At 45.5% G+C, this 14,273-nt stretch overlaps 1 protein-coding gene across 18 annotated transcripts in view; it reads left to right on the forward strand.

Annotated features, from left to right (window-relative positions):
- The window catches only part of LOC105023728 (tensin), a 134,836-nt gene that overhangs the window by 64,625 nt on the left and 55,938 nt on the right, over positions 1-14,273 (forward strand). For 14 of the 18 annotated variants that reach the window (XM_034289549.1, XM_034289546.1, XM_034289541.1 and 11 more), the window contains exons 2-3: positions 4,215-4,329; positions 6,793-6,830. In XM_034289549.1, coding sequence (XP_034145440.1) covers positions 4,215-4,329; positions 6,793-6,830 — 153 coding nt within the window. Of the gene's footprint in view, positions 1-4,214; positions 4,330-6,792; positions 6,831-13,175; positions 13,628-14,273 lie in introns of those variants that run through there. The other 4 variants (XM_034289554.1, XM_034289555.1, XM_034289557.1 and 1 more) reach the window with 2 other exon arrangements.

Raw genomic sequence — 14,273 nt, forward strand, 5'->3', positions numbered from 1 at the left:
TCACTGTAGCGAGCCCGTTAATCACCGTGAGGCTTGATAGGACGCGGTGACCCATAGTTTCCGTGGCCAGACAGGTAACCATGGCATCTGACAGTGACACAGCGGCCTCCGTGTGATTGGTGGTACCAGCGGCCCTCTGAAAGGTCCTCTTTAAACTCAGACTGAGGTGTTCCACACCTATTCTGAAAGGGTGTAAGGAAGTTAAAGACTTTATGGCCAATGAGCAGCTGTCGTTATCCCAGCCAGACCCAGATGTGCCTTTTGGCTGTTTCAATACGGAACAAGTTGGGCTTTTCCTTTGGGCTACAAATAGTAGTGACTGTGAATTATTTTCAAAATCAGGCCAGTGTTGAGATGCATACCCTATAAAATGATCACCTGTAAGCTAAATTCGAATGATTGCCCATTGAAGAGAAAAGGTTTAATTGAGACTCATAAACAGGAACAACAAACATATATGGTTGCCATGCACTCCGTAATTAACAGATTGGATTCAACTGGAAATGTTTTGGTTATATGTCTTCTTGTAGCACAAGAACAATCCTAAAGTAAATGTATTATGCTAAACATCCTACAATATGTGAAAATATGTGACGGTTGTAACCCATTTCGATATCCACATTTTGTGATGACCTCCCCAAAAAGGTTTGTCTTCTAGAATGGATGTTTACTTTTGCAATTGCATCTGCTTTTTGACTGATTAGTAACAATTGGAAGATTTGAAATGCGTAGAGGAAGATAATTATCAGTCAATACTTGCATATGATTTATGAAACAATTTGAAAAAACAAACATTGAGGATGTTCTTTCTCCCACAGTGTGATTCACTGCCAGGTCCTGTGCATTCTGATCAAAGAGGTTCTGAAGGAAACAGAGAGTCTTATATATCTGGAATGGGCAAATAATAAACTGTTAAAATGTTAGGGCCGCATTTGTATTAAGAAAACAGAAACCACTCTGTTAATTACAGCTGCACCCAATTTCTGTTTACCAAATGCACATTTATTTACCAGTTTCTCTCGTGAGTCTGTTTTCAAATCCATTGTGTCCACATTGAGTTGTGACCCATAGTATGGCAAACCCTGGGTATAAACAAAGTGGAACTATTACATTCTTTCACACAAAGGAATGGGCATAAGTGAGACAACTTTCTGGAATCAAATGCAGCGCAGGTGAAACAGATTTTCTTCATTTCCAAAGTTCTTAAGCTTTGTCCAAACATCCTCTTCAGAAACCAACGCCTACTGGTCAAGTAACCAAGCAACACATGTTTTTACCCAGACAGAGAGACGTGGAACAGCCAAATAAGCATAGTCTGTAGCACGCGTCCGTAGCATAATTCCGAAGCGTTGTCCTCACATTCTCTTTTAGAAACCAAATCCTACTGAAGTTAGCAAGCAAAACATGTTTTTAACCAGACAGACACAGACAGATAGACATGGAACAGACAAATAAACATGGTCCTTCCTCCTCAGTAGAATGTAATAATAGTTTAGTGTGTTTCTGAGTTATTTCACCTGTCTATCCAACCCTGCAGTGTTTATTGAAAACCTCCACCCACCACTAGGGGGAACTGGTTCAGACTGAAGCGACTGTCTATTCAGACGAGTACTGGTCCAATTGTAGTTGGGGCGTGTGACAGCAATCCAGTAACACAAGACTGGATCTGGAGGAGAATTTCAGTTTGTCTAAGTCATGGTGCTTGATTTTGGCCAGAACTGACCGTAGTACCACAACATGCCCTTCTATCCAGGAACAGTATAATTGGAGTGGTCCGGAGTTCTGTACGGTACCTTTTTAGAAGAACTCTCTTAACAAGTATCTGTTTTGTTATTTTATTTTGTAAAGAAACTTTGGGTCTCAGAAAAGCACTAAATAAGTATGATGTATCATTATTATTATACAGTTGCAAAAATGCAGGTGAAATTTGCAATACATGACAATAAAAAGTCACTCAATGAGAGAATTATTGCAGGAGTATGGGGTTAGGCTGTGACAGTCTTGTGATATAGAAAGTGACAGCGCCTACTCCATCAAGTCAAGCACTCTTTATGTGACTGTGTGTGTGTCTGCATGTATGTTTGTGTCTGAGAGTGTGTTTGTGTCTGAGTTTGTGTATGGATACTACTTTCCTATCTTTTCAGGACCAGAATTCACCAGAACGTCATGACATTAGATTAAGCCTGAACCTTGCTGAAGACTTTTTGCGAGTCCTAACTTTTAAGAAAGCTTTTGTAGGCTTATTAGTTGGGTTTGAGGGTTAAGGTTAGGATTAGGGTTAGGTTTTGTTAATCCTGCCTTTGTGTGCGTTTATGTGTGACGCAGGCACGTGCCTGTGTTTTCTTGGGTTCTGGGAATCCCTGTGGCCTAGTGGTTAGAACATCTGATCAGTAATTAAAAGATTGGTAGATCGAATCCTTGAGCTGGCAAAGGACTTAAATGTGTTGTGCTGTCCCTGAGCAAGAGTGTTAACACTAATTGCTTGTGGTTGCCCAATGTGGCAGCCAATTTGGGCGGGTTAAGTCAAATTTCGATTGGAGCCTTTGTTCAATTGGTAGCTAGGTGAATTTTGTGTATGGTGATCAAAGTTAGCCATTAGAGTCCGAATCAGTTCTTGTTCAGTGCAATCCATGGATAGCTTTTAGCCTTGTAGCTACTACTGCAGTTTGCTTCCTCTTTCCTAAGCTCTTTGAATATAGCGGATGGCTTTTAGCCTGTAGTGGCTAGCTGCCTGCATCCCACTTTATGGCTATATGCTGACTGTGGTTAGGTTTGCTTTGCAGCGGCCAGTAGGCTGTTAGCTTTCCTCTGTCTACAGTCAAGGTCAATTGTCGTCCCTCTCTGGAGCTTAGCAGGCATGTCACTGGGTGACAAAAGCCATTAAGATTTAGGTAGATAGGGGAGCAAAATGCTGACAAACACACTTTTATAAAAGCTCAGAGCCAAATTGGCTGCGGCACATCGGAGAGTGACATAAAAAGAGAGTGGGACAGAGAGAGAGAGAGAGAGAGAGGGGGACGGAGAGAGAGAGAGAGAGGGACGGAGAGAGAGAGAGAGAGAGAGAGGGACGGAGAGAGAGAGAGAGAGAGAGAGGGACGGAGAGAGAGAGAGAGAGAGAGAGAGAGAGAGAGAGAGAGAGGGACGGAGAGAGAGAGAGAGAGAGAGAGAGGGACGGAGAGAGAGAGGGACGGAGAGAGAGAGAGAGGGACAGAGAGAGAGAGGGACGGAGAGAGAGAGAGAGGGACAGAGAGAGAGAGAGAGGGACAGAGAGAGAGAGAGAGAGGGACAGAGAGAGAGAGAGAGGGACAGAGAGAGAGAGGGACAGAGAGAGAGAGAGAGAGAGGGACAGAGAGCGAGAGAGAGGGACAGAGAGAGAGAGAGAGAGAGGGACAGAGAGAGAGAGAGAGAGAGGGACAGAGAGAGAGAGAGAGGGACAGAGAGAGAGAGGGACAGAGAGAGAGAGAGGGACGGAGAGAGAGAGAGGGGGACGGAGAGAGAGAGAGGGGGACGGAGAGAGAGAGAGAGGGACAGAGAGAGAGAGGGGGACGGAGAGAGACTGGGGTGGAGGGACAATGGAATTGGATTGCTAACCAAGGCGACACAAGCGCACAGACATTGAGGCTATCAGGGCCTTCATCAAAACCAGACCCAAGTTTTTTCTGGACTGCAATAACAAAGACCTTTTTTCGCTACGTATTCCTGCAACCTTTTGGCTCAGAAGATGTTCAACAGTTACTTATGTCATAGGGAGTAACGCAGTGCTTTCCAGTTCAGTCGTTTGGAGGCTAAACAGAATTTAGTTTTAGCATTTTAGATGTTATTTCTCCTCAGGCTGCACTGAGGCAAGGCTGCCTGCTCATCTATTTACAATACATACACGTGTGCGCGCACACATACACACGTACGCATGGTTGGTTTCTAGCGATTCTGGGGCGCGTGGCTGCTGCAGGACCTGTTTCTCTCCTCCTCATCATTAATTAGTCATTTAATAAGAGAACTTCAAAGAGGAAACATCCTCAGCTGGGAGAATGGGCTGGGCCGCTACTACTGCTGCTGTACTCACAGTCATATTCCCACACTGCTTCATTCTGTGTGCGTGTGGTTGGTGTTTCAATCTGGTGCGGCATGTTTCTGTGTGTGTACGTGCGTGTGCGTGTGTCGCTTGGCCTCCTCACCTAATCCTCCCTAACCTGCCTCTCTCCTTTTCCCCTCAGGCCGATGACTTGGAGAGTGTCCACACACACACTTTCAAGCTAAAGCCCTTCAAGAAAGTCAAGAGCTGTGATGTGTGCCAACAGGCCATCACCAAGGAGGGGCTCATCTGTAAAGGTGAGTGGATGGCTGGGAGATGTAGTTCTGGCCGAACATGTAATTTGAACACAATGCAAGCAACCGACAACTCCTCTCTGTCCACTCATTTAACTCTGCCTTTCTGTCTCTCTCTGACAGAAAGTGTTGCATCCTCATACCTGTACCTTTTTCTTTGTAAAATAGTTGTTTTGTCTCTCTCTCCCTCTCTTCCCCATCTCCCATACTCCCTGTACGCATCTCTGTGTCCCTCACTCAGTCTCTCTGTATAAAAGATACCTCTTTCACACAGAGAACCGTTGACAAACACTCACAGTAAGCCCGTCAGTCGGGGGGAGTCTGGGCTCCGGCAGAGGCTTTGCTGGTAAAATTAGCCTTGCCGCGGCTGCTGCATTAGCCCAGATAGGAACGAGGCAGACGGAGAGAGGGAAAGACTGAGGGAGTGGGGGAGGGGAAGATGGGACAAGAGGAGAGACATGCATCTAGGACAACTGGGACAGCAGATTTGCCAGGTTCTATCCACAACAAACCTATGATCACTTCCTTTTAGTTTTGCCCTGTCTCTGTAACCACGTCTTTACCGCTGGTGGGTGACTGGGAGATGATTCTGTAGAAATACTGGATGTCATTGTTGTTCTTGGTCATTTCCCACCCCCCACTGGAAGACAGTTCCAGGTCTGCCCAGTCAGAACTCTTCTCTGTCCAGTGGTGGAACCAGCTTCCCCTTGTGGCTTGGATAGCAGAATCTCTGCCAATTTTCAGAAAACATCAGAAACCCAACCTCTTCAAAGAGTACTAAGTTAACTACAGCCATCCCTTCTTTTTCCTTGGTGAAATAATGAATGTTATGCCTATTATTTGCATTGTCTTCTTTGCAGTATGGATCTTTGCCGATAACTAGTTGAGTAGAGTTTCTACTATTGGGTTATGAGATCCACATAGCTTCTTGAAATGGATGCACAAACTGTAACTTTGAAGTCATCTGTGTTTTTCTGAACTGTCAGAATGACCCTCCATGGTTTGTTTGCAAACAAAAGGCTCCTCACCTGATCCTTTGAGGATTCTATGGCTTCTTCCTGTTCTCATCTGTGGGAGCCATCTGGCCAAACACATAATGTTTGGCCAGATTTGCCCCCCCCCAGTAGATGAGATATTACTGGAGTATTGACAATTGTTGACGTTTTCTGCACAGTAGGACTAGGTAGAATCCCCAATTATATCCTCTGCATTACAAAATTTCTAAGCAGCTTTTAAAATGTTACTAGCGCCATCTGTGGTCTGTGAGTAGTCCTGCTTCGTGTGTTAAATCATTCCTTTAATTAGCCTAGATGGTTTCTTTGGACTCAGTCTGACTCTGTGTGCAATGCAGTTCTTAGGATTTCGTTTTACACTTGTCAGCAGTAGATGGCCCCATTCAGGATGGATGATGATTGACCACACACACACAAACACACACACATTAATTCAGGCTAACCTTAAGCCCCATTAAAAACCTTACCTTAACCCCAAGCCCAAAAAAGCAATTTACAAAAGTGAGGACCGGCAAAATGTCCTCAGTAGTCCTGATTTACTGTTCACACATATACGACACACACACACACATATACACACACACACAGACACACACACAGACACACACACACACACACACACACATATACACACACAGACACACCCACACACACAGACACAGACACACACACACAGACACACACAGACACACACAGACATACACAGACACACACATATACACACAAATACACACAGACACACACAGACACACCCACACACACAGACACAGACACACACACACAGACACACGCAAACACACACATACACACACAGACACACACAGACACACACAGACACACACAGAAACACAGAAGCAACGGGGTCAAATGTCATACCTGGCTGACACTAGACATATATGAATTTGAATATGCTGAGCTGCAACGTACACGTACGTGCAATCCTGAGCAGCAACTCTTTCTGAAGTAATTAATCAGTTAACCCTGTTCATCCGCAGGATTGGCTATGTTGTGGGGCCATGTTGTTAACTGTATCTGGCCACACGGGGGCAGCATTGTAGTATAGCGTGGCCCAGTGAAGGTTGCCTGGTCTGCACCCTGTAGCTCCTCTCTCTCTGTCTCTCTCCCTGTCGCTCCCTCTCTCTCCTCCAAAGGCCTGATCTCCTAACAAGGTAGAGCTGGCCCTTCACCACCCAATATGGCAGTCATCTGTGGCTCACGCAACCTCGGAGAAGTCTGTTTATGTCTGTTTTTGAGTGTCTGTTTGCTTGTGCGCGTGTCTGCTTGCGTGCGCGTATTTGCGTGTGCGCGTATTTGCACGTGCGCGTGTTTGGTTATTCATGAAAATTCCCTTTGGTGATACAAACTGATGCTGTCCGCACAAAATAGAAAGTAAAATGCAAAACTTTAAACTATGTAAGCTAAAACTTACACAGTATTTTCTCCTGTTTTTCAGTGTGCAAGCTGGGCATCCATAAGAAGTGTGAGGTGAAGGTAAGCGATGGAGAAAAATTAAAATGTGGCGGGGTATTTGTCTCTGTTTGAGGAAAAGGGAAATGTACTGTATAGGGGGTGCGCATTTCAACCCACAAGCATGTGTTTGCACACACTAACTGACTCTCACTCGCACGCACGTGCACAGTCAAACACAGCACACAGCGTTAGTTTTAGTCATTACCCGCATCCTCCCGAAAGCAAATGATTATGGTTCAGAAGAGGAAGTACACATGGCCCGAGGGAAAGAGAGATAAAAGCTGAAAGGAAATGAAGGAACGTGTGAGGAGAGGGCGGAGGTCGTTTTGTGACTCCAGAGGTGTTAATGGAAAGGGAACGCTCCATATGTTCTGGCTCTTTCCATCTCTCTCCCTTACGGACATCTGGCGGCCGTCATTAAAATGGCACCGGAGGTTTGCGTGGACGAGAGGGTCAAGCTCGTCGGGCCACCCCAGTGCCTCCGCCCTCCTCTCCTCCCTTCACCCTGCCTCCCACCTCTGCTCACCTCCCTCCTCCACCCGCAGCCCCCCACCACCCTGAATGCGGAAACAAGGACAAGGGTGTGAGTGGTGTCAACGAGAGGTCACGACAGGGTTCTGGCCCTCATGGTGGTCACTGGGGAGTGATTTCCCCGGGACCCGTGCCCCGCCCCCTTTCCTGAAATCACCATTCGGCGCCTATATCGCAATTGAATTGCCCTGTTTATTTGTCGGCAAGTTGCTACGGAAACCAGAGTTTTGTTTTCAACCCCACTCCCGCCCCAAAACAAGGTAGGGTACTCGCTGGTCTTGAAGTATTTATGGTTGTAAATTAGTGGTTATGGCGGCGGTAGTGGTGGTAATTGTTCTGAGCCGAGACGCAAGCATTTCAACACACCCACAGCAAAATCGGCTATAATATGCAGCCGACCAATAAAACACTGTAACTTTGACTTTCATATAGTGACCCATTTTGGGTTTTGGAGTTATTAAAGTGGGTTATGGACTAGTATAGTAGGCCAGAGTGAATACTATATCATTTTTATGCCCTCAAAATGTTTTACTTTCATTATTCTGAAGGTTCTGTGGCGAGGGTTTCAGTTTTGAATGCTGAAGCCTGCGTTCCGTCATACAAATAAGTGCAACAAGCTTTATAGTTTATGAAGAAGGAATGGTACACAATGTGCTGCTAAAGGCATCTAATTTGAGTCTGCCTGCACATGTTGGCGTCGAGGCAATGCTTGTAGGTTTAACAAATCTAAGCTTTTTTTTAATATAAACAAACAGTCAGCCTGAAAATACAAAAGATTATTTGATATCTTGGTTGGTCAGGCCTCGCTTTCACAGCTCTGTCTATGAATCTGAGAGTAAGTCAACTTCTCCAGTCCCAAACGCTTAGCTATTTTATGTACATTAAACAGGTGGGGTGGTCTCTTTATTACTGTTCAAATTAGGAATCCCAACTTTGAAGTCTGTGGACTGTTTGTGCAATTTTAGCCAACATGTTTGAAGTGCACTGGCAATTCCAAATGCCACTGTTTAAAAAAGATATAGACGGTATCAAAAAATCTGTATACAGTGCATTCGCAAAGTACACTGACCATTCAGTTTTTTTGCCTAATACATTTGCAAACATCTCGAAAAACGTTTTTTGCATGGTCGTTAATGGTGTATTGTGTGTAGACTGGGGTCTGTATCATTTCCTAGTGCACTGTATAAGCACACTTTTCGAGACGGACATCAGATCAGTCCTGACTGAGGTACACTTTCACCCAGGGGATACAATTTAAAGTAATAACCTTTAAAGCTGGTTGATTGCCAAACTGAACTCTGTATGGTATAGAACGGTGGTTTCCAACCTGTGGTCTGTGGTGGAAAATATTTAAATATACAGTATGATGTATTAAATAGTTTTTTTTATACTCTATGAAAAATAATACCATTTTAAAGCACTCATGGGATTATATACTATTGAACAGTGATAATGTGTTAAATTCACAGCTAAAATGTTCTAAATGTGACTGCCAAGCTATTATAATTCTGCCACTGTGAATGGTCAGCTTCTTGAGCTTGGGATGATATTGTGGTCCCCAGAATGTCTGGATCCGTGGCTGCCGTCTCAAAGGGGAAGGTTGGCTGGCACTTAATGGGTAACATTGAATCTCCAGGATGACTTTGTCCCCGAAGGAAATTGCCATACTATATTCCAGCTAAAAGGAGAGATTAATTGAGGGGAAGATGGAGAGAAAAGAAGACAGAGAGGACTAAGGAAGAGGTGAGGTAGAAAGAAAAAGTGAGAGATAGAGACCAAGCTAGACGTTCGGAAAGAGAGGGAAACATTCGAACTAAAGTGTTAGAGCACAGTGGATTTCATCAACAGCTAGATCCCTTTGGACTGTCTTTATTCCTTTAAATCTGTTACTGCCCTTAGCCCTGTGTTGGTTTAGCTGAAACCAAACATTTATGTTGTTAGCTTAATCCACTGAAATGACCCCTAAATGAAAATAAATGAAACACAATGTTATGTAGGCACTCTCATTGTGTCACAAACCGTGGAAAAGCAAATAGCCTTTTTAAAAACATGACTGTGGATTAGGCTGCTGATTATTTTTCGGGTGGTTGACTCAGTGTTGACCTTGTAGAGTAAATATGTCATGAAACACTTGTTATCGTCAGAAAGTCTTGGCAAGCTCTTATGCTAATCCCAGCTCTTTCCTCGTAGCTACAGTGCCCTGAGACTTCTCCTCGTTTCACAGAGTTCGTCTTCTCTTAAGTCACAACATTCCTGTAACATATTGGTGACTTTCCTCCAACTTCAAATGGCAGTAGCAAAGCAGTGAAGACGCATTAGCTGCTCTGTGTTATTTAGCTAGAGGAGATGTACCAGAACACAACATCTGAAACACAGCCTCGCAGACACGAATAATCCGCCCCTGTAGCTAGAGGCAGACAGTGACTAATCACCAACTGTAACTATGACTAATTTGTTCTCTCTCCTCTTCAACCACAAACCGACCAACTGCCTCTCCATTGATCTGTGTTGCTGAAATTATAAAGGGACCCCGGGTAGTGTTGTATTGACCAGGAATGTGAACATTCCCTGGGTGGGAGAACTGGAGGGTATCTCACTTTAAGGGCTGTGATGTCCTGCTGCTGTCGACAGAGGACCGGCTGGGACCCTTTAGTGTTTATACTCTTACTCCAGGTGTAGATGTTCGTAGAGACTTGTTGGTGTGGACGGCTATGTGCTGTTGTCCAGAGCTTTGAGAGAGCTGGAGATTAACCTGAACTGCTTGCAGACAGTAGTTGCACAGGGTCCCAAAAGGCCAGTTGTGCTTCTTGGACTTGAATGTTTTCTTTTCTCTCAGTGTGACCCACAACTTGAAGCCTTTTGAATTCTTGTGTGCAAGAACTACAAAAATCCTCTTTCAAGCCACAACCCATTCCTGAACCATGAGCTAAGAGAACATGGCTTCCTACCAGAATCCTGAACCCAACATTTTGGAATGAGAAGCACTGCTCAAAAGCAGAGACAGGAGAGGACAGTGACAACGTGCATGCATTGAGGAGCGAGGACCATTCACATGTCGTAGCGTTCGACCAATCACATCTGTATGTCCTCCTAGCCTAACCCTGTGCTGTCCTGTTCCACAGCTGCTAAAGCGCACCATGACAGGCCTAACATCGTAGATGCTAACATAACAAGCTTTGTTTGCTATGCAAGCTAGCTGGTATGCTGTGATTGTCGCTTTGATTGTGTGACTGGATAATAATAGGTTTAGTACACCCAGTCGCGTCAGCCATACGGCCCTCTCCTAGGACGTTTCCCACATCTTGGAATGACTTTACAGCTTTCCCCGCTCCCGCCGAACCCCATTCCCAGGCCCGTTCCCTCCCTTCTCCATTACTCCGGATGATTTATCCCGGCCGTGTCATGGAAAAGCTCTCTGGAACACGGCCGCTGTGGTTTCACTGTTCGGTGGGATGTTGGGTTGGAGTCGCCAGAGTTGGTTTGGCATTAAGGGTTTAGGGAGGAAAGGGGGTAAAGAGAAAGGGGGAGGGCTTTGAAGGGGGGGGGGGGGGGCTTTGGCCATGTCTCCAACCAGACCCTGATTCTGTTGTCCCCACTCACCCCACAGTCTGAATCTTGAAACATGACGTTTTTGTGCTTTACCTTGACAATGTATGTCAAGATATTATCACAGTAAAACAGTCAATCTCATTAACACACTTGCCTCAGCCCCACTAATTTGGTTCCTATTTGGCTAGGGTAATGTCATTAAAATGTAACTATTTCTTTCCACTGAAAATGCCTAGAGTTTGTTACCGCTAGCTGTTTACTTATCAGACAAAGAACAAAGTGTTCTAATAACCAGGCCTGTAAACTTCCTCTTGCCGTCAATCCTGATTTTGTTGGATGCTGTCCAGGAGTTTAAAACGGGACGTTGAGGAAATGACTTGTGGCTGTAATCCACTTTTTTTTACGTCATGGTATTGTGAAGCCTACTCCACTGTTGTTTGGACTTCTAATAAGCCCAAGAAGGAATTCTGGTTTCCCAAGTGGCACTTAAAGGGACTCATTTTGACAGTGCTTAAACGTGAAGATGAAGAAAAAACAACTGTTCCAAAAAGTACTACAAATACACAAAATGGCACATGCTCAAAACCTTTTATGGTTACTGCAGATTTCCTGCTGTTAACTTGAAACATTCTTTGAAGTTTGTGTTGTCAGTTCTAAGATTTTCATAGCAACTGGAAACGTATTGAGCTATGGTAGTTTTTGGTGTCATCTCCACAATTAGGCCCCATGAAAATGTTATCTGAGCAGTTCTATCTAGAACCAAAACACCAACTTCATTGGTTCTAGTATTAGATTCTACCATAAAGTCCCACCCTTGCCACTTTCCTTTTAGAAACAGTCTCTTTTTTTTTTTGTCATTCCAAGAACCATGCTGGAGGGGATAGAATCAAGTCAGGCAGTTTCTTTTGATCTTTATTTGGCCACAAATCCCTTTGGGGATTACTGATCTGCTGCTTGTATAACCATGCCAGCACTACGATGAGTGCATAGAAGATAATATGCTCTCGAGGACGTTTTATTTATGAGACATCATTTAGCAATATAACAACTTAAATGAGAAACCGTGCAAAAGGAGGACATCATCAATAAATCCATCAATAATTTCCATTGTGGTTTATGTGCCCAATCACAATGAGTCTATGACTCAGCAGTGTTTCTCTACCGGTCCCTTATTGGCTATGGCCCCAGGGTTTATCAAGTATCCAGGGGCCTCATGGATGGTGTTGTGGTTGAGCTTGTGCATTGGCACATTTGATCCCAGACAGAGAGGCAAAATATGACCAGGGATTTGAACAGTAGAGAAAGGGGTGGTAGGGAGGACGGTGTGTAAAATACCTTTAGAGATTTGTGGAGAAGGTGCGGTAGCAATAGTGAGCTTGGAAATCAGGGAGAGAAATGAGGGGATGAGCCCCACGTTTCTCCTCTTCTCTCCTGTCCTCTTTTCTTCCTCATCTCTTCTCCTCCCGCCTTTGCTCAACAGATGCCACTCCGTTTCCCCATCACAAACACGGCTCTTCGATGGCCGTCACGCACAGTGTCACCATGGCAACGCCCTTCACCGTCATAGATATACAGGAGATAGATGGGGCTAGCAGACGCTAATAGCTGGGTAAAGAGCAAATGAGCGATGGCACCGTCTAACCTTCAAGCTTGTCTGGCGGGCAAGCCCCCTAAAAACATCCTATGCTTCTTAAATAATCAAAAAAAACATTTAAAAGACACTAATGTTTGCACCTCACACATCCAGCTCATCTCTTCATTCATTCAAACGCTAAACCTTAGCCCAATGTTTTTAATCAACATGGCTGATATCCCATCCGAGAGATCAATCCACCCACGGAGATCTATAGCAGGGTTCGGTACGCAGACGCAGCCGTGGCCCTGGGAACGGCGTCCTGGCCCCGAGGTGGCTTGTGCACGGTCACCTGTGGACATGGTGAGCTGCCACGGAGCCTGCCAACTCATGTCTAACCTGTAAGAAGAGACGGTGATGGTGGAGATACTAAAGGGGGAGTTTGACGCGGAAGAGAGACAGTGAGAAAATACAAAAACAGACTGAAATGAGGACAGAAGCCAGGTGAACACACCCACACACCCATCCTGTTAAGGAATTCCTGCTTAACATACACTTGGCACACATCTACCTCCCTTATAATTGTGTGTGTGTGTCTGTCAACAGAGGCAAAAGAAAAGGGAGAGAGAGGGAGAGAGAGAGGGTAGAGGGGAGGGGGGAGAGAACATGAAGAGTATACGAAAGGCAAGCTTCACAACAACAGAGGGTCCTTGTACCAGTGTGCACGCATAGCTCTCTCCGTTCCTCCTCTCTGGTCCTGGAATCAGAAGACGCTGGGAGCCTTCTCTTGGCCTTATATAGCGTGTTTTAAACTTTCTTGGCCCGCCGACGGATTGAACAAAAGCCAGCGGTATTAAGTGTGGATCCTGGAGAAGTCGAGAGGCGCGTGCGCGCGTAGACACGCGCGCTCGCGCAGGCGTGCGCCCGTGCACTTGCTTCCGCGCACGCCGTCACACGTAAACACATTCACTAGGCTCGCTTGCCTGGCACGCGTTGGGGATTAGTCCTGCTGTTTAAAGCGCAGGGGGACGGACGCTGAAGAGGGTCTCCGGTGTCTGGAGGGAGTCCGCAGACCGAGGTGGAGAGGGGAGAGAGAGAGGAGAGAAAGGGAGAAACAGGAAGAGAGAGAGAGAGGAGAGAGAGCAAGGGGCCCAACGCCGAACAGGTAAGAGGCTCCACTGTACTGTCACGGGCAATGTTGTTGACTGACTGAGACCGTGCCCTGGTTTGGCTTGTTGTGTGGAACGCTCAATCGAAGTCAGGTGTCTGAATCAATACATGACAAGTTCTCCTCATCTTCGTCTGTGGAAAGGCAGTGTGATGGATCTGGCGGATGTTTTACACTGCGGTTTCTTCGAAACGAGGTCCTTCGTTGCATCTCCAATCTGTTGCATGTAGGTTTGTTACAGCTTGAGAGGATGAGATCTCAAGTAGCTGATGGAGTCATTTCAGACCAATGTCAATGTATGTCTTCAACCATGAGTTTCCCTGCACATTTCTGAGCTGCTATATCCGGCTACCGCACATCCGCACTAGAGAAGTAGTTAGCGCGCCAACCGCACTGCGTTCTTCTATCCACTGTGTTACGCTGTAGTCCTGGGAACCCCTCTGTCTGTAGAAATGGCTACAGTACATTTGAGTGGTTCCGCTTTCATGTACCAAGCGGAGGTGATTTGCGACTGGTCTCACGGAGAGTTGGGCTGGCTGGTGACTTTGGCCAGACACACACGTTTCGGATTTACTATAACCAGTGTCTAACAGAATGGACCAATCTACCCTGACTGTAGGAAGATACCGAGGTGTGAGTATGT

This window comes from Esox lucius, chromosome 22, assembly GCF_011004845.1.
Source record: "Esox lucius isolate fEsoLuc1 chromosome 22, fEsoLuc1.pri, whole genome shotgun sequence".
NCBI lineage: Eukaryota > Metazoa > Chordata > Actinopteri > Esociformes > Esocidae > Esox > Esox lucius.